At 33.7% G+C, this 25106-nt stretch overlaps 2 protein-coding genes and 1 long non-coding RNA gene across 5 annotated transcripts; 2 read left to right on the top strand and 1 right to left on the bottom strand.

Moving 5' to 3' along the window:
* Window positions 1-788: 788 nt before the first annotated feature.
* LOC126817985 (junction-mediating and -regulatory protein) lies at window positions 789-18007 on the bottom strand. Of its 3 annotated transcripts, none has more exons than XM_050545162.2 (10): window positions 17924-18007; window positions 12030-12892; window positions 10388-10469; window positions 9942-10032; window positions 9509-9674; window positions 8605-8777; window positions 7880-7966; window positions 5142-5237; window positions 4075-4699; window positions 789-1790 (listed from the first exon to the last, which is right to left on the bottom strand). In XM_050545162.2, exons 2-10 carry the CDS (start codon window positions 12865-12867, stop codon window positions 1564-1566), a joined length of 2385 nt encoding a protein of 794 aa, XP_050401119.2. In that variant the 5' UTR covers window positions 12868-12892; window positions 17924-18007; the 3' UTR covers window positions 789-1563. The 3 variants fall into 3 exon arrangements, with proteins under 3 accessions (XP_050401119.2, XP_050401118.2, XP_050401117.2); XM_050545161.2 differs by lacking the exon at window positions 17924-18007 and adding an exon at window positions 14132-14866; XM_050545160.2 differs by lacking the exon at window positions 17924-18007 and adding an exon at window positions 17630-17829 and having other exon boundaries at window positions 790-1790.
* Window positions 17766-24010, top strand: LOC126817999 (uncharacterized). Its single transcript, XR_007679147.2, has 2 exons — window positions 17766-17807; window positions 20850-24010. It is a non-coding gene; the product is annotated as an uncharacterized LOC126817999 (long non-coding RNA).
* Window positions 17846-24010, top strand: LOC126817984 (leucine-rich repeat and guanylate kinase domain-containing protein). Its single transcript, XM_050545159.2, has one exon. It carries the CDS (start codon window positions 18062-18064, stop codon window positions 20471-20473), a length of 2412 nt encoding a protein of 803 aa, XP_050401116.2. The 5' UTR covers window positions 17846-18061; the 3' UTR covers window positions 20474-24010.
* Window positions 24011-25106: the final 1096 nt, after the last annotated feature.

The following is a 25106-nucleotide window of genomic DNA, read 5'->3' as shown; positions in this document are numbered from 1 at the left end:
AGGAAATTACCAGAGTATATCCATTCTCTTTTGGTGCCAAGCAGGCAGTATTAAAGAAATTGCTACGGCATTGCAAATATAGTCCATATATAATCCATGGTATAATTTATTATAGGGTCTTGTCATATGGGAGCACACATATCTGGTTAGACTGGCAACTATGCAAACGTGGGAGATGAAACCCATAAATTTCACAGAAAACGTTTTAGCCTTTAGCCCCTTCAATCAAGCTATTCCTGTAGCCATCTGCACAAAAAATGGGCTATCTAACCTTGAACAAAATTTTAGTTGGTAAATCAGTAGGCCTACTTCCAGTTAATGATCACCAGTATTAGTCTTTGTTGACCTGCTGTCAAATATTAAACCTCTTTTTAAATAGTGCACAGGGGGGTTGGATGGCAGAATGGTTAGCACGCGTGCTGTGTCATACGGTCTGTCATTGAGTCAACTGGAGGGGTTTCAATTCCCCGGTTGTACGTGACAAGGAGTAGGGTCGCCTGTCCAACCTCGTGGGTTTTCTCCGGGTCCTCTGGTTTCCGCCCACTGTTAAAGACCCCTACGCGCAAGCGAATTATGGAAATAAAATTGAACCATATGTTAGTCCCGAAATGACCTAGTTTGTGTCGAGTGGACGTTAAACCCAATGGTGACACATTCCTTCAGAATAGGATGGAGATTAATGTAACTGGTTTTAATCAGAAGTCAAGTGATTCTCAAAATCATTGACAGGGATACCACACACTAAATTATAATGATAAAATGAACTGGAATGAGGATGTCAATTTTGAAAAACAATCAAATTCTTTATTAATTCTGATATAACATTAAAAAAAAGTAACTTAATAAACTTTTTTTATCATCAGCATTTTGTTAAATATCAATTTTATACAGGTTAAAATAAATTAATTATATCTCAAATGATGTATTTAAATTGGCACAACCTATAAATCAGTGACATAACATAATATACATAAGTATTATCTATAAATTAATTAACATAATTTACTTAGATATATTGCAAACATAGTAAAAAATAAAAAAAAATTTATATTGCAAACATAGTAAAAAAAAAAAAAAAAATTTACAATAGAAATTCCTCAGTATGTCTAATGGTGTGACAACCATAGTGATGGAGCTATTAACATAAATATTAATATCAAATTTCATTCTGTATATAAACTAATGTCATTTAAAATTTGTATAAACAAAATTAATATTCAGGGCCCTTATTCACGAAAACTTAAACTAAGTTACAACCGAAATTTTAAGAAATACTGCAACTTCATTGGATATATGCAAATTGATTTTACTGGTCAGCCAATCGAATTGCAGTATTTCTTAGTTTAAGTTTTCGTGAATAAGAGCCCAGAACGCTGTGAGTTTTTGCTCTATTATCTGTTGTCCAATCTTGTACTATTCATTGTTTTTGACATCTAAAGACAAGCTAATTATTACATAATTTAACATAATTATTTAGTCTTATTAATATACACTATTTTCAAATGTGATAGTATATTATATTGCTTCAATAAAACTTCTGAGTATATTTATATCAAATAGTATTTAGTCATCAAAATCAAAATTGTTTTCATCTTCGTCATCTTCAGATTCTGGAGAATTTCCACGAGTCATCTTGTTAATTCTCCTCATACTCTCTTGTAATAATTGTAAATGGCTGTCATTAGGTGGTAATGATGAAGGGTTAATATCTGTATTATTTAAAGCTTTTAATGGGCGTAGTTTAACACCTTGCTTTATCAAATTAAACATTTCTCCCATTATATTACCATCTGAAAAAATATATATGAAATGTTGAAGAATTATTATGCCATATGCAGTGTATAGACCAGCTCCAGAAAAGGGGCTAAATTTTGGATGTTTGTGTTGTGTCCAGTTCACTGACATTTAATTGGTTGGTATGCTAATCTAAACAACATGTCCGACTTGATAGCATTATTACCCTTAAATGTTGACAACTATAAACCTGCCTGCTATTGGCAGTATTAAATGACATCATTTATTATAATCGGTATCATTTCTGGGGAATCAGTTGTTTATTTATTGAAAAAACTAAGTTTTATCATTAAAAAGAATGGTAGTGGATGCCAGAATAAAGAATTGACATCTTTCAATAAAGGTGAGCTATTTATAATCTTTCTGAAAACAGAACATATGTATTATTTGGTTTAATTGGATAAGGATTTGCATGTTTAAATCAGAGACAAAGTACATGTACTGTAGTAGTGTGTATTTTTGTACAGAATTTGCAAATACTTAACTAGATAAAATTTAAATTGCGCATTTCATTTGAAATTTCATTTCATTTCATTTAAAGTAACATTTCTTAAACTGTCATTTTAAATATGATGAATTAACTTAATGATTAAGTTGAAGTTGATAGATAACAGCTTAACACTGTTACATATGGAGACTGTCATATAACCAATATTCTAACCAACCCAATACATAACATATTCTTTTTATTCAAGGAAGAACACAGACACCAGACCAGAGCTGTTATTTTAATTTGAGAGGGCTCATTTCATCCGGTCCTGATTTTTATACGACTACATGTTCTTGTGGATGTACAATGCTGTCGCCACTGTCCATTTGTCTGGCCATAATTTGTTTGTGGACACTCAACAGGTCACAATTGTTATCCGATGTTGATAGAACTTGAAATATGGGCATATCTCCCAAAGATCTTGGTTTCTTTGGATATTGGCATGTACCAGACCGGGTCTCGTTTTTATGTTCCTAATGTTGATACTTCAGACCGTAACTTACTGGATTATGACCACTGATTGTACAAAAAATGCCGTTTTGTTAGCTTGTTCTGTCCATCTAATGAAGACGGACATATGCCATACAGTGTGCTATGAGAGAAATTTTGCCCAGGCAGCTGCACCATGGCTTACTCTTATATCGAATTCCTACTGCCAAGGGATCTTTTACGTGCACGCTAAGGTATACCCTGGCAGTCGGCTTTGGTACCATCCGAACGACTGGACAGCTGTCCTTGTCAGTCCTTCCGTCCGGCACCACTGACAAATGGAAGCCAGGCAGGAAAATCCCAACGAACTTTCTCGACCAATGTAGGGATCGAACATACAACCTCCGGGCTAGCGAGCCAGTGTCTTACCCACTTAGCAACCGTTGCTCTCAACAATTTAAGATACTGATGATCAATAAAAATGTAGACATTTTAGAATGTTTGGGAGCTTTTGTATACAATTTGTTCATGTCTTGTGTATCTGTATAATTATGTACATGTATATGTATCTTTGCTTACTGCATGTATCTTTCTATTATTTTTATTTGTATATGCACATAACCTTGTAATTTTTTTATGCAATAAAGTTTCTTCTATTACATCAAATTTAAAATATAAAAATCTTAGTATAACTTTATGTAATATTTGAATCAAATGTTATTTTTATTTATTAAATTTTTATTTTAATTTTTTTTTTCTACATTTAATTTGAATGTGAATTAAGTCTCATATAGAAACTGATCCAAACCCATCTAAATATAGAGCAGTGTAACAAATGCCATTCCAACGAGCCACCTGATAATTGTTAACCTACTACCTCATATAATTGTCTGAAGTGTGTGTAAAGTTACAAAGGAGTATGTACAAAGTTATTAAGGGCTGTAAACTAAGATTTCTGAATGAATATGTTTAATCTGTGCCTCGTGCAACAGTGGCATTTTTATGATATATTATAAAGATAGGTTGCCAGACAACGAAACATACGCCGGCAGCAAAGTCATCTGAGCAGTCCATAAAGGCTTCTGTAGATAATTGGAGCATTTCAGAACACGAATAAAAGTGTTAAAGGGCAACAACCCATAAAATATTTACCAGAAGTAATTCAAATTTGACTAGTTCATCCTACTTTTTTGGAAACCGTAGAAAATTAATAGGCTTTTTCTCTCATGAACAGAAACACTGCATATACTGTATATATATTGAGTCAATTGAATGAAAACTTAGCGTCCATAAGCAATTCTGGATGACGGACGGACAAGAAGGGGGAATGTGGGCATATAAAAACCAAAGATTTTGATTACCTTCTATTTTAGGTTTCAATACTCTTTCCTTTGCAGGTTTTAAATGCATTCTTCCAGATGCGATACTACTTAAATCCAATCCTCCATTGTTACTACTAGAGTTCTCATTAATAGAGCTGGGTTTCTTCAAATTCTTCATTGCTTCTGCCAAATTGAACTGTACTCCTAGATTTGGTGGTTTGGATAAACCTGTTAAAGAAGGAACTGGTGGAGGTGGAGGCAGGACTGCTGGGGGTGGTGGTGGTGGTGGTGGTGGTGGAGTCGGTGGTGGGGGTGGGGCTTGAGAGGGAGGATTTATCATAGAAGGATTAAATGAAGAGGCCATTGAATCTAGCTTTGCATTTTCTAATGTCTTTTCTCCATTATTTGTCTGATTCATAACAGTGCCTCCACTTATATAAAATGTTACATCACCATCCACATTATCAAATTTCTTCTTCGGTGGACGAACAAATGGTTTACGTGGAGCTGGCGTTTTCTTTTCTTTCACGGGAGCAAGTGAAGGATATTTTTGATTGCTTACTACGGATGGTGTCTTGTATCTACTGAGTGACGTCAAAGAATCTTTTCTTTGACTTGGAGGTTGATAACGTAATGGTTTTATAGTTGCAGGAACCGGATATTTCTGAAATGACAAAGTTATGTTTTGAGTTTTCATGTGTAAGAAAACTTACTGGATTATGAATTTTCAAACAAATAACCTATAGCTAAAAAAGTGTTATAATATTGTGTTCTACATCAAAATCACAAGCTTTAAGAATACAAGGAAGATAACTCTGTGATTCGGAACTGTATTTTGATAGGTTGTTATTTTACAACTTGAACCCTTTAAAGGTTCCCCTTCTGCTGCCCCTTAGAATATGCACCACTCAATTCACATACCCAAGTGTTTTAGAAGAAAAAGTCGAAAATTTAATATATCAACAGACAAATGACGGATAGGGGTTTGTACGTACGACAGGCGAATAAAACTGACTCAAACTCTATGCTCAAAAGATATGTGAATGGAGACAGATGATTCACGAGGGTGGATACAATATTGAGTTATTTCTATAAATTCAACATACCACTTTATGAGATTTCAAACGATCTATTGCTTTCTTTCTTTCTTCCACAATAAAATCTTTCTTGGCTTCCAGCGTTTCTTTATCTCTATTGCGTTTCTGCAGGTAAGCACATGATAATTAAAACTTAAATTTTCTTAAATCTATCCCATGATTATCTTCCACTCATTGTTCATAAATTGAACCCATATACTATTAGTTAATGATATACTATGTAACCATAGACAATGGTAACTATAGCCAATTAAAACCACAGTGTTACTATGTAAATATGTATAAATATACTATACTGTCCATCTTTATACAATGACATTATTTATGAATAGTCCCAAGACGGACGAAAGTACTTTAAAATTTTAAAATGTTATTAAACCAGTGTTGAAATCAGTTTGTGTCGGCATACCTTTTTTTTATCTTTTCATCATTTACTGTGAAACAAAGTAGTGCAGCTTTGCATTTGTGCTAATAATTTTGGATATATATATATATAAAAAGAAAATCAGGTTCTCGGATAATCCTGATTCACTATAAACGGGTTGTATGATCTGTTTTCATTTTTAAAAAATAAAAGATAAAAACAGTCTCATTAACCAGCATACCTAAACGTTTTATGAAGTACATAACCCTAATAAATGATACTGACAATCATAAATGATACTGGATAATCACATGATGAAATATGTGTAGTACCTTCCAATGTGATGTTTATGACAAGTCATTTAGCCCTGTGGTGATCCTTTGACAAAATTAAAACACAAAAATAAAGATAGGTTGCCAGGCAACGAAACATACGCCCACAGCAGCTAAATCGTCCGGGGAGTCAACAAGAGTTGTCGCATATTTTTACTTTTTTCGGTAATTAAACATTTATAATACATTAAAATCTGATAAAGAGTAACAACTAATTAAGTAATTATCAGAAAACCATTAGAATTTGTTTGGTTTTTATAAAGTTCTGCAGTCAATCGGATGATAACTTTAGCCTCTAGAGCGTCAGAAGATTTTTCAAAGTGATCAAGGGCCATAACTCTGGCAGTACTTATCAGAAATCGCCGAAAATCAATAAGCTTCTTCGTCTCATGACCTTAAACACTGTATAAATTTAAAGTAAATCGGATATTAACTTTAGCCTCTAGATCGTCCACAAGATTTTTTGAAGTGATCAAGGGCCATAACTCTGGCAGTAATTATCAGAAATCGTTGAAAATCAATAGGCTTCTTCGTCTCATGACCTTAAACACTGTGTATAAATTTAAAGTAAATCAGATATTAACTTTAGCCTCTAGAGCGTCCACAAGATTTTTTGAAGTGATCAAGGGCCATAACTCTGGAAGTAATTATCGGAAATCGCTGAAAATCAATAGGCTTCTTCGTCTCATGACCTTAAACACTGTGTATAAATTTAAAGTCAATCGGATATTAACTTTAGCCTCTAGAGCATCCACAAGATTTTTTGAAGTGATCAAGGGCCATTACTCTGACAGTAATTATTGGAAATCGCTGAAAATCAATAGGCTTCTTCGTCTCATGGCCTTAAACACTGTATATAAATTTAAAGTCAATCGGATATTAACTTAAGCCTCTAGAGCGTCCACAAGATTTTTTGAAGTGATCAAGGGCCATAACTCTGGCAGTAATTATCGAAAATCGCTGAAAATCAATAGGCTTCTTCGTCTCATGACCTTAAACACTGTGTATAAATTTAAAGTAAATCGGATATTAACTTGAGCCTCTAGAGCGTCCACAATGCCGGACGGACGGACGGACGGGGGTGACGAAAATATACAACCACATTTCAATGTGGGTGTATAAAAATCAACATCCTGCATCAGATTTTTTGTAAGGATTGTCTGACAACCAGAATATATTTTTTGTCTGGGTATGGCCTAATTTAAGTTTTCTTACTTTGCCTTATTTTCATTAAACTGTTTCCTAATGGTTGAGCGCTGTGCTACAGATTATTGCCAATACAATTGTGGGTAATTGAAGAATTTTGAAAAGAATGTGGACATGTATGTATTTAAAAAGAAAGAAGTATAGAATGATATTTGTATATTTCTGTACTGATCTATGTGGTAAAAGTATTTTATAATTTTCATTTAAATTATTTTGTTATAATGTTCATATAAATTATGTTGTTATAATGTTCACATAAATTATGTTGTTGTGTGCTTTAAAACATTGAACTACTATTTGTTGTGTTTAGGACAGAGAGAGAAATGGGGTTTAACGTCCACTCGACACAAACTAGGTAATTTCGGGACTAACATATGGTTAAATTTTATTTACATAATTCCCTTGCGCGTAGGGGTCTTTAGCAGTGGGAGGAAACCGGAGGACCCGGAGAAAACCCACGAGGTTGGACAGGCGACCCTACTCCTTGTCACGTACAACCGGGGATTCGAAACCACGCCAGTCGAATCAATGACAGACTTTATGATACAGCGCGCGCACGCTAACCATTCAGCCATCCAACCCCCCCTCGTGTTTAGGATGAATAAATATGTAACCTTTTTATCTACATTTTATTTAGTGGTCCCTAGATATACTTGGAAGTTCAATTTTACATCCCCTTCAGATAAATGTTACAAACTTAGAACTTTTTCATTTTGACCTATAGCAGTTTACATGCATAGCATTATTAGTATGCAAGTGCTGGGATTGTACATAATTTTAATTACAAGAGATTGGAATATTTATCTTAAAAGATGAATCTTGTCAAAAAAGTTATTTAAACTTACAATTTGTATAGAATGATGATGATTATGTCTTTCGATGTTCTCTTGTTTGATCTGTACCTTTTGTTTACACTGTCTTTCTAATGTTGACTGCAAATAAATATCAACTTTAATAAAGCCACAGTGAACGGAATTCAACTATAAAAATATTCAATTCCCCTCAAAAACAATTGTCAGCCATTTTGACTTTTTCTAATTTTATTTAAGACGAAGCGAAACATCAAATAATCATCGCTTATCAATTATCAATCAACTAATCATTAATCCAAGTCAATTGGTTAGTATTACTTATTGACATGATCCAGATTATCAACGAGTTGATTAGTTTATAGTATGCCACCATGTGATTGTGACTGGCACCTAATGTAATGGTCAATCTAAGAGATATACGATTAGAATTTAAAGATTTTTCCACCAGTTTTCACAAAGAATCGTCAGTACTCCAAAACATTATTACCAGACTTAATTATTTATCACCACTTTCATATTTTTATCGCAAATTGAGACTTTGGTGACCGACGAGGTGAGCCATGATATCAACCAAGTTTTTATAGAGAAAATATTATAGTAACTAATTTTTGGGGCTCATGAAAAGGAGCTCTATATGAGCAACAAATTTAAGTTTCATTTTTGGCTTACTGTGTCCACATACGAACACTGTATCAATTATATCTCAACATTGACCTCATATATTGACTTAAATGTTTGAACAAAAACAGATTTTCTACCTTTTTATTTCTTAGAATAGCTCTTCTACGATTAATATCAGCTAGTTGCCGTTTGAACTGTAATATTTCTGGATCTGTTTTATCATTAACCATATAGTCATCTTCATCATCATCTCCACTCAACTCGTCCATACTTTCAACAGCATCATAAAATGTAATTTCTTCATTCTTTTCTAAAAAGTTACACAAGTGTTATAATATTGTTCCAAGGTAATGACGTATAAACATTTCACTGAAAGTGGTAGAAGGGTGGAAGAATCCCTATAACAGTATGTAATGGATTAAGCCATTATACAGGGTGACCCAAAACAAAACCCAGAACCCATAAAAAACATTTAAATCCCACAAAGCCACCAAGATAACTGAAACTTTGGGGAATGATCGTATTATACAGGGTGACCCAAAACAATACCCATCCCACAAAGCCACCAAGATAACTGAAACTTTGGGGAATGATCGTATACAGACTGAAGTTTATGTCCAGCAAATTTCAGAAAATTTGCTGGACCTTTGTAGGATTTAATAAAAAATTTATGGCTTGTGGTCTTTTTAGGGTCACCCTGTACTTCACACAATCTTGTTAAGTTTGTTGCTTGGGAATTTTTTTCTTTTTGGATTATAATACTGGTTGCCAAGCAATGAAAAACTTTCTACATGTACCACCATCTTTTGAACAAAGGGAATAATTCTGTGTACATTTAAAGCTCATCTGTGAATTTCCTATTGGATGCCTAGCAGAAAAATTCTAGCAATTCGGAAAATGAAAAAATGAAATGTGGACCGAAGACAAAGTGCTTCCACTTGAAATACTGGCATATAAAAATACATGTAGAGGTATTCAAACAGCTCAGTGGGAAACTTTTCAAAACACAATCATTGCTACTTTATTCTTTCACCATCTTACCATTTATTATACGAAGACGATTGTTTAAATTAGTCTTTGCCAAATTTTCTTCTTCAGATAAAATGTTAAGATGTTCTTGATAAATTCGGATTTGACAATGATAGACACGTTCTTCTAACTTTTCCATATCTTTTCTCACTCTTGGTGTATCTGGTAAACTTGCAATCTGTTAAAAAAAAAAATGAAGAATAACTTTCAAAGACGTACATTAGGGTGGTCCTTATTTTGCAAAAATTTTGAAAAGTTAACGGGCTACCCTCAATTTATGATGGAACTGATATTATAACTTTTGAGTGAAAAGCAAAACTGTGACCAACAACTGTGCATTTATCTTAGACAATATCAAAGATATGGATTCCATGCCTGATACGGATGGTTCACTTTCTGATTTGAGGCGCCTTTCACAGTTTCATGTAGTCCATTAAATAATTACCTCTTGTTTGACTTTATCTCTTTCCTGAATACATAATTTCTTTCTATTATAGAATAACTGTAGTTTCTCTAGACTCTTATTCTCTTCAATTCTACAAAACAGGGGAAAAATTTTTTAATCCAAACTATGCAAAATTGATTAAATGGAATGTTCCACTAATTTTGATACATAGATAGCTAATAGCTACTAGAATCAACTTTCAAAAAGATTCTAGATGCATGCATTAACATGCCACCCTAAACTTATGTCTTATGGGGTTTTTTTGTGTGTGATGTGGTCCTCCTGCAGACCTGCACTAACTATGAATACACGAAACATTGAGTACTGTATCGAATTCAACCTAAAACATTGAGTATTATATCTCATTCAAGCTGAAAAGTTTTGGATCTGCCTTGAAATTTAATCAGTAGTAATTATCATCAAATGACCATTTGATATCAACCAACCTAAATAATCTGTCAGATCCAACAATTTCAAAAGCTTTCCTTCCAAACTTAGCCTTATCTTCATTCATTCGCTTACACATATCTGAAAAGATGAACAACATTAATACTTACATGTAGCCAGTATGTAATTCAAAAACATTTATTGATATCTACTTTTTTTCTTAAAGTAAATTAAAGATGCATTATGCAAGAGCTAAATCTGCCAAATTGCAGGTCTTTTCTCTGGCATCAAATGCTATTATTTAATCATTTAACATGACAAGTCCATAATCAACCGTTTGGCCATTGGAAGACTCAAATTTTAAGTAGATTAGAGCATGATTGTCAATTACCGTTTCCACTGCCACATGTATGATAATAAACAATCTACAGCAGATATTGTCAAAACTTCAAATACAGAATAAAGTAATTTTAATGAATTTTTCAACATATTCATTTTTATTATTTATCTAATCCATCTCTAAAATCGTACATGTAAGTGTAACTTCATAATTTATCCACCAAATTTTATAACTCATTGGTTCACTATATGCTGAAGCTGGAGTTCACTAACTACAGTGTCGTAGTGTGACCTTAATATATTATACATTAATGGTCAACTATCATGCTGCCAGGGTGCATTCCACGTATGTTTAGCACAGCCTAAGCATAATGGCGTCTTTAAATTTTTTATTCTGTGTATTGCTATACTGAGGGACAATGAAAACACACCAATGATTTGACTAGAAGTAGAAGTGCTGGTGAGACATGATGCAGCTGATATGTGATTTTTGGCAAAACTGTAGATCAGACATTTACCTACACATGAAAATCAATAAGAAATCATGGAGGCCATAAAAACTTTACAGTAAAAAATATGTACGCCGTACATTGCTTCAGAATTGGTCCAACTCACGTTCATCTGGTATGTAGTCAGGCATAGCGGAGTCAGGACCTACAGTGTCAGCACTGATGAATCTATGTAGACCCCCCCACAGATCTAAGCAACACTACAGGAAGCTGGCAGCCTGTGATCCTGTGTCAGATGTGTGATGTGGGAATAACCTGGAATGCACCCTTGTTTGTTACAATGTTTTCTAGGCAATGAGGTACTATGAGTATATTGGTAATGCTGATCCTGTTTTTGCTGTACTGTACTGAGGTGTTTCAGATCATGAATTATACATGTATTGTAATTTGTGCACAGATTCTGGCCCTGAGTTCACAAAGCATTCTCAGAATTAAGTTCATGATCAGCATCTACTCAACTTTCAAACACTGTTTATGTGAAATATCTTTGATCCAGAAGCAAAAAACTTTGCACATAGTTTCTTATCAATGTTTTTGATATATTAAATCAACAAAAGTTTTATAAAGGGCTTTTTTTTATATAATAGTTATAAGATATATAGAGGTAGATTTCACAAATTTAAGACACTTATATGGGTATACTACTTCTGAATTAATGTTGCATGTTAATTTATTAACATATGTGTATGTTTATCGAAACGTAGCATGTAAATAAATTCAGAAGTAGTATACCCATATAAGTGTCTTTAATTGGCTATATTTTAGTTAAAATAAGGAGAACAATTTTGAGTAAATTCTTAACTTTAGTCTGAGAATGCTTTGTGAACTCGGACCCTGTTTATAAATATTTTACCTGAATACATTTGACTTGTGTGTGTGTAGTATTTGATGTAAAATTCTTGTATGGAATCAAGAGCTTGTTCATAATGTCCATTCCACTCGGAAATAATTTCAGCACTTTCTTTGTGTATCCTGTCACCTAAGCGACGATCTGATAAATTATTTTTGGCCTGTTTGAGTTTATTGAAAGCTACTTCTCGGACATCTAGAAAGGGTTGTATTTGATAATTATAATATTCAGCTAGTGCTATGTTAAATCTAAAGACTATATCATCCTCCACAGAATACACATCTTCTAAATCTTGCATAGTTACACAATTGTCTCTCTCGAATATAATGTTTAACATTTCTTCTTCCAAATTTCTTAGCTGCTCCAAGTAACCCTCTCTTCGAAGTTCCCCGATATTTTCAAAATAGTCATCAAAGTTTGGTTCCTCAAACAGAGTGGATATAAGTAATTTTTCTTTACAAATTTCAAGTGCAATCTTGAAGTAGTTGCTTAATTCATCACATAAGCTATCAACATCCTCCGGAACAGGAATACTACTAATATACGCCATGAGACCCTTCGGTTGCTCGGGCAGTGATGGAAGATACAAAGATAAAGAAGGATGAATAAGACACAGCATTTCATGTATTCCCATTAATTCCTGAATACTAAAATAACCACTCTTTGTATTGTCATCTTGAGAATCAGTGCAAGTTCGAGAAGTCAGTCGGCATGTGACAGCTATTTTACCATCTGATTGATTCCATGCTACTAGAAATGTCATACGTGGAGGCAACAGGTCATCAACAAAAGGGTTGTTTTTAACGGCTACCCAACCTTCTAATGAGTCTGGTTGATCCATATTACCTTAGAAAATCCACAAACATCTGAAATAGAACACAAAACATGAAGTACTGGTAATGAAAGTTAGGCTACTCTGTGTATTAAAACAAAGGTGAAAAGATCTGTTTAAGGCAGTGGTTCCCCTTTTGTTGATTGTGACCCCATTCTAGAATCCATTATCTGATTGCGACCACCTGGAGAACAAATTCACCTTTTATAATGAAACATCATTATTATTTACAGACCAAAATGTTGTAATGAGAGACTGAAGAAACAAATCGAGAGCATGAGAGAGGAAAGACAATTGGCAATATGGCAAGAGGTGTATAGATCAGAGATTTTTATGCTTTTCATGAAAACATAGCATATTTTCAAAAGTTTCAACCCTACAAAAAGTGCTCCATGACCCCAGACCCAGAGGTTGGGAACCCAGGGTTTAAAGTGTGAGTTTAATTGAACTATACATCTCTTTAAAGCAGTGATTCTCAACCAGTGTGCCATGAGATCTTCTTAAGTGTGTAGCGAAATTTTGAACAGCACACTAAATAAAATTTCACCAATGAAGCCAGGTATTTGAATGCTTGCGTACACCATTTGTAACGAAGCGACGCGACGAACGAGGTTAACCATAGCCCAAAGGAGAATACCTATGACGTCTATTATAGACGGCATTGGAGAATACCCGCCTTCATTAGCCCAGTTGGTGCAAAACAGTAAGACGTTAAACCCCATTTCATACATTCATTCATTGGAGAAAACTACCGGTGTAGACGGGAATGACCAGATGCCAAAGGCTGCCATTCAATCGCGTATTTCACCGATCATAACTGATTAGAAATTACAGTTAAAACAGAAGCGATTGAATGTAAATCACTGTATATGTTAGGCGCAATCTTCACCCCTCGCGCAGATTGCAATCTGCGCTGTCATCCTGCGCAGATTGTACTCCGTGCGCGCAGATTGGACCCTGCGCGCAGATTGCAATCTGTGCTTATGAAGCTGGCGCGCAGATTGCCAACTTTGCGCATGTTTACCCCATGATGTTTTTAGAGATATTGTAGTGTGTCAGACGCAACTATATATTATATTACATGTATATATGACCTGCCTCCTGTGGTCTTTGTAGTGAAATAATTTTCAAAATCACTGCATAATTATCATGTGTGCTTAGAAAATAAGGTTTTAATTCTAGTCAGCAGTATCTCATAATTGGTGCTGACCATGTGACTGAATGTCAAAAATATTTGCTGTAGTGTAATAATAGTTTGACCGATAGTATTTACTTTAGTAACGAAGTCTTAGAGACCCGTATGTAGGTTCACAAAGTATGTCATGTAGACCTCTCGACGGAAACTGCTTTATAACTCAAAAGCCCTTCTACTACTTCCTCTTTTCTGGTAGTCAAATGCGGTGATACTTTTCTTTCCGTATCGATTTGCTCCGATTTGCTCGACGGTCACAAAATTCATTAAAATGTAATCATTAAAATGACTAATACTAACGCACTGATCCATAGTGAATACCGAGTAAGATTAGGCGGATTATCATCGCGGTAATCCATTTTAGTCCGGACAAAGTTCACTTCGTGCACGCAGATTACTTATCGGAAATTAGATGGAGATTTGCGCATGCGCGGGAGTAATCTGTCCGAGGAGGGTAATCTGCACTCAACATATATAAATTCATAATATTATTTATAGGCCTATGCGTTTCGAAGCATTTGTGTACATTTCTAAGTGCCAAAGTATATCGATTTATAGCTCCTTTAACAACTAAATTTGATTTACATGTAGATCTAACAGAAACAATGCAACAGATAATGGATATGAAAAATTGTCAACAAAATAAAAAGCAACAAAATAAAGATAAGATAGGTTGCCAGGCAACAAAACATACGCCCACAGCAGCTAAATCGTCCGTGCAGTCAACAAGGGTTGTCACATATTTATTCTTTTGTAGGTAATTAGGGGAATTTAATAGACAATTTCATACAGATGACATTATAATTTCCGTTGTTTGAAGGTTCACAAGGTTCTAAAATCTAAAACAAGGGCCGTAACTCGGGAAGCAATCTACAGAAATTGTTCAAATTCGAAAGGCTTTTTTCGTTTTAATAATTCAAATAATGCATATGAATTTCATACAGATCGGATGATAACTTTTGTTGTTCGAAAGTTCACAAAGTTCAACAAAGTAAATCAAGGGCCATAACTCTAGACGTAATTGATGGAAATTGCTGACATTCAATAGGCTTGTTCGTCTTCATTTCACTAATTTGGGTGATAACTGAAACTCAATAGGCTTGTTCATTTTACTAATTTAAATGATACATATAAATTTCATACAGATCGGATAATAACTTTTGTCGTTAGAGCGTTCACAAGGTGCAACAAAGTAAAACAAGGGCCATAACTCCAGAAGAAATTATTGGAAATTGCTGAAATTCAATTCACTAATTTAAATGATGCATATCAATTTCAAACAGATCGGATGATAACTGTTGTCATTAGAGCGTTCACAATATTCAACAAAGTGAAACAAGGGCCATAACTCTAGATGTAATTAACGGAAATTGCTGAAATTCAAAAGGCTTTTTTGTTTTACTAATTTAAATGATGCATATATATTTCATACAGATCGGTTGATAACTTTTGTCATTAGAGCCTTCACAAGGTGCAACAAAGTAAAACAAGGGCCATAACTCCAGAAGAAATTAACGGAAATTGCTGAAATTCAATAGGCTTCTTCATTTCACTAATTTAAATGATGCATATCAATTTCAAACAGATCAGATGATAACTGTTGTCATTAGAGCGTTCACAAGATTCAACATAGTGAAACAAGGGCCATAACTCTAGATGTAATTAACGGAAATGGCTGAAATTCAATAGGCTTCTTTGTTTTACTAATTTAAAAGATGCATATAAATTTCATACAGATCAGTTGATAACTTTTGTCGTTAGAGCGTTCACAAGGTGCAACAAAGTGAAACAAGGGCCATAACTCGAGAAGAAATTAACGTAAATTGCTGAAATTCAATAGGCTTCTTCATTTCACTAATTTAAATGATGCATATCAATTTCATACAGATCGGTTGATAACTTTTGTCATTAGAGCATTCACAAGATTCAACAAAGTAAAACAAGGGCCATAACTCTAGATGTAATTAACGGAAATTGCCGAAATTCAATAGGCTTCTTTGTTTTACTAATTTAAATGATGCATATATATTTCATACAGATCGGTTGATAACTTTTGTCGTTAGAGCGTTCACAAGGTGCAACAAAGTGAAACAAGGGCCATAACTCCAGAAGAAATTAACAGAAGTTATTGAAATTAAATAGGATTCTTCATCTCACTTATACAAACAACATATATCAATTTCAAAACAATCGGTTGATAAATGTAGTCTGTAGAGTGTTCACAAGAAATTGTGGACGATGGACGGACGGGGGCGACAGCAAAGCTCTTTTCCGGTAACACAGGAGCGTAACTGAAATTGTCACCCACAGACTGTTGATTAAAAAAAAATTCAGACTGGAACCGGATACACTGGGCAAAACAGGTAATGTCAACTTACCAAATCTCGCCCAAGCGAGATTACGCGCCTCATAGAACTATTTCTATGACGCGTCTAATCAATGACGTCACATATTTTTGACGTCAATGAAAATAATTCTCACACTTTTTTGTTCTTTTTTAAAAAACAAAATTTATGTATACAATTTAGATCTAAATGAAAATCAATTTGGAAAAACTAAATTATTTAACATTTTTTGTATCAATTGATAGGGTGACCCACCATAAATAAATATCTCCAAATATCTCGACAATTACGCCACAATATTTATATATATGCCAAGCCTCAAATCAGTTTCACACAATTATAGTCTCTAAATAAACGATCATGTTGTACTTAATAAGCTATGACCATTAATCATCTATAAATAATAGACTGAAAACTGGTTCCAAGTTGCGTCCATAACATCCAGACACTTTTGAGTAAAAGATAGGTTACGTGCCCTTGTTTTGACATTAGTCTCGCTTAACCAGTCTATCGACCATTCTACGTCTGATTGACAGGTCGGGATAATCAAGACTACTTTTTTACGAAACATAACAGAAAGCTAGAACAAGAAATTGAATTTAGAAATAAGCACTTTAGACAACTCAACAATTGTTTTAAGAAACTTGTAAAAGTAAAATGAAACTACTGCTAGTATCATGTTCCTGCTAAAGAAAGTGATTCAGAGATAGTATTTGTACTAAATTAAAAGATGCCGCTCTTAACGGTACAGTTAATGATAAAGCAATTTAAAAAATAAAACAAACGTAATTACTAAAGCTGCTGTAATAACCAAGGAGCTAAATTTTACTGCTATTCAAAATCGTCAACAATAGATTTTTTACGGCTGTAATAGTTGATATATTTGTAGAGAATTGCACGTGCCATGGCTATTTATCGACTCAAAGCGAGTGCGGGGTAGTCAGAAATCAGTTCGAGACACGCAACTGAAGCGTGCACATTTATCCGTGTCGAGACCAACTTTCTGTAAAGTGCACAGGTCACCCTACAATTGAGAAAATTAATTATGAAGGGTTTATATTTGACAATAATCAGCTTCGCTCTACTCAGGCAATGCCTGTTACTGTTACATATTAAGCATTCTTTCCGTACTACAAGTACAATGGAAAGAGTACATTCACACAACTGACAAAATAAATAAGAACTTCTGTTGGTTCCAGGTTATCGTCTACTGGATAATTTCTCAAAGTTATACCTGTTTATTACTCGTTTGTTTCGAAACGGAATAAGAGAAGGTCTAATGATGTTTACATTTTCTATTTCCGGAAATAATCGTCACCGTATTCCATCTATTTTTAGTAACTGCACGTGACGTTGAATATTGACAAAGGGAGGCAAATTGGTCTGTGGTAACAGACCACAATTCATTTTCTGTAAGTAATTCACATATTCCTGAAGCTATGGCCCGAGAAATCTATTAGAGTTGTATTATGTCACCAAACGAAACACTGGGAGTATGCCATATAGCAAATCAATCTGTTTTACAGACCTAATGCGACATCCGTCGGCCAAGCGAATATTCACTGCGGATCAGTGTGATAGCAAATGATTTGTTGAACAAGACTATTCGCCAGGAAGTCGATACATTAATTATCTCCCCTTGTATTACCCTGGAAACGCGTCCAATATGGCTACGAATGGTAAAGATGAATCTGTACTCAATGCCAGTTTAAAGGTTAACTCAGTTATGTCAAGTGAAGGGGGTGAATTAGAAAACCACCAAGCAAGTGTAGATATTCTTACACTGCTAACCCAAGAGCAATCTCCAAGAATAATGGAAACCGAAGAAAATGACCTTATGTTAGGCAGTGAAACTGAAGAAGAACCCGAAATCGAAAATATTGAGTTATCACCCGGTGGCATATTAGATGAAGAAACAATAGGACGTGGTTTATCTAATCTTGGGAGGTCTGCAAATGGAATGCATCAAGTTTATCTTCATCTCACTGTACCAGGTTTTCAGCTCATAGACATCAACATTCTGCAAGAGTACACCCATTTACAAAAGATTGAACTGCCGCATAACCAATTAACAGATTTATCTGTTTTGGGCAACTTGCCTCATCTCCTAATATTGGATGTATCTCATAATCTGTTAAATACTATGTTGGATTTTGAGCCACCCAAAAATTTACAGGAAGTGGATCTATCCTATAATGAAATAGAAGTAATGACTGACTTATCAGCTCATCATTCTTTAAAGAAATTGAACTTGAGTTATAACAAAATTAGACAAATAGATGGATTACCACAATGTAGAAGATTAACCGAATTAAATTTATCTCATAATAAAATAGAAAAAATACAAGGATTATCAGAGTTACCTATTCAGCATCTTAACTTGTCACACAATAACATTACGAAGATAGAAAACATAGAATCTCTAAAACCACTGAGAGTGTTGGATTTGTCTGGTAATAAAGTACGTAGTCTAAAGGGTTTAGAAGAACATGATGTATTAGAGAGTGTGGATTTAGAGAGTAATGAAGTTATTGATTTAATTGAGATAAAGTACTTGCAGAATTTACGGATGATGCGGAAGTTAAATTTACAACATAACCCTATAGAAGAACTACCTAATTATAGATTATGTATTTTGTTTCGCCTACAGTCATTGACTGAATTAGATCGACACAAAGTAGAAGTAGAAGAGAAGGTAGCTTCAAAAAACATGTTTGAACCCCCGCCAGAGGTAGTGGCTGCCAGAGATCATGCCATGCATGTTGTCTATTCGTTCTTACAACCAGCAAGAATCTTGGAAAGTACATTACCAAGTAAAGAAACTCCTTATCCTATGTTAGTGATTGTTGGTCCACAAGGTTCAGGGAAAAAAGATCTAGCATTAAAACTGGTTGAGGAATTTTCAGATTTCTTTGGCTTTGGGATATCTCATACAACCAGAATTCCATACAGTGGCGAAGTCGATGGAGTTGATTATCATTTCACTACTTTGGAAAAGTTTGAAAATGATATTAAATTGGGTAAATTTGTACAGACTCATCAGATAAATGGAGCTTGGTATGGTTTACCCATTGAGTCGATACAGAATGTAGCTAGAGAAGGACAGGCTTGTGTAGTTCACATGGAGCTTGAAGGTGTTCTGACATTAAAAAATACCCATTTTGAACCCCGCTATGTATTGATGGTACCAATGAACAAAGAAGCTCATGAAAAACGATTAAGAGACAGAGGAATATATTCAGAGAATCAGATATTGGATTCGGTTAAGACAGGGGACGTTTATAGTAATTATAATCAGAATCATCCTGGATTCTTTGATATGATGATAAACAGTGAAAATATACAGGAGGCTTATATTAGATTACGGCAGTTGGTGATGAATTATTTAGGTATTAGTAGTTTATCTCCATCAACAGAAGTAGCAGGTGAAACATCATCTAGATTAGAAGCTATTGATCACTTTCCACCTCCTACTACTACATCTACGACTAATCTAATAACAAGATCATGGTCTAGACCTAGTATCAGTGAAACACAATCTATACGGGCTCAACAGTCATCAGCCAGTCGAGGAATTGTAGAGGAAGAATCATTAAAACGAAGGCAGAGTGCAGCTAAAGATGTTGTTGTGGGATATATTCCTCCATTGTATGAACAATTATTAGAAAAATGTCCAAGAACTGCTCCTCAGACAGTTGAAAGTCAGCTTGGTTTAGGTGATGAAGGCCAAAGAGCATGCTCAGCTCCAGCTCATAATATTCCTGTCAGAAAAGGTCCACCTCGTATGGATTCTCCTGATTCTAGTGAAAGTAATATAACATCTTCAAATCTCTCTGACCTGGATTCTGCAACAGATTTACATGTAGATCGTTCTCCTGATGATACAACTAGAGCTGTGGAGCCAATTATCCGTCCTTTAGATCTAATAGAAGAAGGGTACAGATCGAGTTCTTCAACCAGATTAAATGCTCCCAGGCCACCATCTGCTTCAAGACCAGATTCACAGGGCTCACAACTTCTTAATCGTCCTGGCTCTGAACGACATATGGTGCTACCTCCAATACAACCAGTCAATTAAAACATTGATCATCTAAATTTATTTTAATCAGTGGTACATTAACCTGTGCACCATTTAACTTAAAACAAAACTAAAGTAAAAAAATGAGTGCATATTGTCGTCACATTAATCGTACATTTTGTATGTTTTATGTATATCTCTCTTTTTTGGTGCTGTCATCTTTTGTATTATAATTTTATCCTATTTATTTTTTACCCATTGTGCGTCCTTCTCTTTTTATTTGTTGTGCTATCATCTTTTGTATTATATTTTTCATGAAGATCAGGATGGTAGAAAGTCTTCTGCTGCCTAATCCTTTACCCTTCTCAAATAAAGCTATTATTATTATCAACTGTATATTATGATGTTTCACTAAACTCACACTTAAACTTAACAGGTGGTGACACATACTAGGTCCACAATCTCAATAGGCCTACATCACAGATAGATCTTTGAAGATGAGATTACTAAAGCAATCACATGTTCTCTCAGCCACTTCTTGTTTCATCTACATGAAGGAAAAATCTCCTCTATTAAAGGAAGACAGTTAGCTTATGATTCCATTTAACAGAATGAAGAAGAAACAGTTGCTGGTTTTTTTACCTGGACATATTTTCATCTGTTTATATTTACTCCCGCTAATGCTGTATAATCCCAAAATGCCCTAGTTTGTATTGAGTGGATGTTAAACCCCATTTTCTCACTAATGCTGTGAGTGAATGAAATAAGTAATAAAGTAATTTTCCCAATTAAGAACTGGTTAAAAAGTAGGTGAATTAAACTATCTCACAGAATAGGGGTATATTCTTTGAATGACATTTAGTAATTGGAACATAATCAAATAAAACATAATTTATGAATAACCATTTATTTCACTGGGACGTTTCAACAAGGTTTCGTTTCAACAAGGTTTCACAAGTCGTTATCAAGCATATATCAACACAAATGAATATAGGGAAATACATGTATATATTCTTAAATACATTTTTATACAAAACTATTACAGATAATCAAATATTTGTTTTTTTGTTTAATTGTCTCCATAATTTGACAGATTGTGTTATGAAATATAAGAAATGCTAGTTGCATTTTAAATGGATAGTCTGTTATTATGCTAGAATATGGTATAGTCTTGGTATTCATACAATCTATTCTGATTTTAAAAAATAAGATTCCCGGTACTTATTATATATTTATTTGTTTAAATTTTCATGCTATTGTTTTTTTCTTAAATTTAGTCCCAAATTTATTGTCAAAATACTTGTATTTATTGTTGTTTAAGATTTATGTTACAAATGGAATACATCCATATCTTAAATGAAGAAATATTTTGTATTGAAAAAAAAAAGAACTAACATGAAATGATTGATTGAAAAAAACAGATCACAAATATACTTTCTATTGTAAATATGTTCAAATTACCAATTTACATCTCTTTCTTTTTAGTGATTAATTATTAGATGAGATTTGTTTGTTTCAAAAGATTTTTTTTCATGTTACTTAGTGTGTTTTTATAAATTAGAAATTTACGTTAATTTGAATTTAAAATACCGGTAGTCCTTTTTTTTTTTAAATTGTGTGGTTGATTTATTATATCTTTCTCATGGATATATAGAAAATACTAGTACTTGATTTATGTAGGGGACAGTCAACAGTATTGAAATTATTATTTAAAGACTTAGTAGTTTCCATTATATTTTCATACAGAGAGGTATATATATTATTTTCATTATATATTGCATAGACTACATATTTTAGTTTATATACTGCATATATATTAGTTTATATACTGCATATAGAATGAATATTTTAGTTTATATTTTTTTTTTACATTGCATATAGACTACCGGTACATGTTTGTTTATTTCTTGACTACATAAAGACTACATAGTTTTGTTTATATTTTTCCTTATATACTGACTGCATACATACTACATAGTTTTCATTATATTTGACATTCTTTTCTCATTCAATATTGAATCATTGAGATTTAGTTTTTATACATTGAAATCTGGTCGTATATTGTTGTCGGTCCGTCCAGTGTCCACAATGCTTGTGGACACTCTAGATTTATACACAGTGGTTATGGTCATGAGACGAAGAAGCCTATTGATTTTCAATGACTTCCGATAATTACTGCCAGAGTAATTTGAAAAATCTTGTGGACGTTCTAGGGACTAAAGTTATTGCCGGATTGACTTTTAATTTATACACAGTGTTTAATTACTGCCAGAGTTATGGCCCTTGATCACTTTGAAAAAATTGTTGTGGATGATCTAGAGGCTAAATTTAATGTCTGATTGATACACAGTGTTTAATGTCATGAGACGAAGAAGCCTATGGATTTTCAACAATTTCCCTTAAATCATCACATTTCTCCCAAAATGACGAATCTGATTTAAGCATTGGGAATTATGCATTTGAAATTTGCACTCGGTTGTTATTTCTGTGGCCGTCAGATAATATTTATGTAAATGGCATTCCGTGTCATGATGTATATGTATGAAATATTAAATCACAAATAAATGTTATTTCAAACGCATAATTCTCAATACTTAAAAGATACATTAAGTAAGATTTAGATAAAGAGCTAACCATTCTTGCTATAATAGCTCAAAAATAGATAATGTAAAATGAAGTATTGAAAATTTCATTCAAACTACATCATTCTGAGCCAAGTCATTACTGTTTGTAATTTTGACAAGATGTGTGCATAGTGGTGACCAGGGCACTGGTATATTTGAGACTTAGCCTCGCTTTCCCATTTTTAAATTAAATTTTTAACTGGTGAACTGTTTTAATCTAGTTAAAATCTCGAGTATCTGATGCCATCGAGAGTTGATTATGGTCTTGTTTTGTTAATAAATGTCTAATTACCGGTAATAGTTTATATAACATTTCAGGCATGAAGAAAGACCTGCAATAGGCAGATTTAGCTCTTGCATAATCTATGTTTAAATATATCAGATTCCTCGGTTTGCAAGAACTGTGACAGATTTCTGCCAGAGTTATGAACCTTGGGCCTTAACCTCTTTGAATATTCTTGTTCACAGACAAAAGTTATCATCCGATTGACATTATACACAGTGTTAACAGTCATGAAACAACAGAGTCTATTGACTTCCGATAACTTGAACAGGAAAATTCATAATATTAAATGGTTTGTATACTAAACATTAGCATGTGGCAGAACTAGAAACCAAACAAAATTCTAATGATTTCTGATAATTACTTCATGTAATGTTACTCTAAATCAGTTTCTAGTGTGCTGTAAATGTTTTCATTTAACCGAGAAAAGAAAAAATATGTGACAACCCTTGTTGACTGCCCAGACTACTTAGCTGCTGTGGGCGTATGTTTAGTTGCCTGGCAACCTATCTTTAACTCCTTTTATTTAACTGTTTTATACTACTATTACATCTGGCAACCTATCTTTAACTTCTTTTATTTAACTGTTTTATACTACTATTACATCTATATGTATTATTGATATATAGCATATATTTTGTTCATAGTATATATACTTGGGATCAATAAACAAAATTTAATCAATTGGAATATACTGGTATGCTTTATCAACAAGGAAAAAATGTAAAGCCCACATATAATTTCACTTATTCCAAAATTCTCAAATGGTAGTAAATATTCCAAGAATCAATTAAAGGAGCTAAATCCCCAATATTTGGGACCTAGAAATTGACACAAATGGGTCATAAGGCATATAATAATGTAATATGAATGTATATAAACTGATTTACATTCTATCGTTTCCGTTTTTTACGCTATTTCAAATTAGTTATGTTCAGCGAAATACCCTGGAAGTCTCAATCGAATAGCAGTCTCTAGCATCTGGTTATTCCAGTCTACACCGATAGTATTTATTGCACATGCTCTCCAGATAAGAATATGGGGTTACTGTTTGATATGACTTGTGGAATATACAGTATATAGCCTCATTCTTTGAGTCCCTTGTTACAAATGGTGCTGAAATGCTCTATGGTACATGATTCGTGTATCAATGGTAAAATGTTTATTTTGTCTTATATATTGGATATCAGAAGCCTATCATTTCCCGGTAAGATCACAACATCAAAGTTGATTGAAATTGACAATTTGTGTTTTCAATGTCGACGATTTTGGATGATATTGAGTTAGAGACTTAGCTACTTTAAGCTGGAAAAACATTAACTGTCAGTCAGGAAGCTAAGAAATTGAATGTAAAACTAAATTAAATTTGTTATAAATGAGCTGATAAATCTTGTAACCTTTGCTTCAGAAATTTGGATGGTTTTTAATTATCTTCTGTGTATTTTAACTGGAATTCAGTTTTCCGGGGAAAATCTATCTCATAGCACACTGTATTGGGTATCTCCAGTGACAGATCATGGCGAGGGCAAATGCCTAATGCCCGGGTCCTGGCGATTTGGTGATAAAAAAAAAAAAAATATTTAATAATGAAAAAAAAAATTTTACCGATGGGTTTTGAAATTATTAGGTAGGGAGACCTCAATGGGTACAAGTCAGCAATATATCTAATATCAACATTTTCACATTTGATGGGTTGGCAGCGGGAAGTTGATATCATAAATGTTTCCATAACCCGAAACCTTAAATATTTCAGGTTGACATTTAGCGGTCTTGATAATTTGAATTA

The sequence above is a fragment of the Patella vulgata genome, chromosome 4, assembly GCF_932274485.2.
Source record: "Patella vulgata chromosome 4, xgPatVulg1.2, whole genome shotgun sequence".
Classification (NCBI taxonomy): Eukaryota; Metazoa; Mollusca; class Gastropoda; family Patellidae; genus Patella; species Patella vulgata.
Note: the sequence above shows the minus strand (reverse complement) of the source record. Positions and strands in the feature narration are given on the sequence as shown.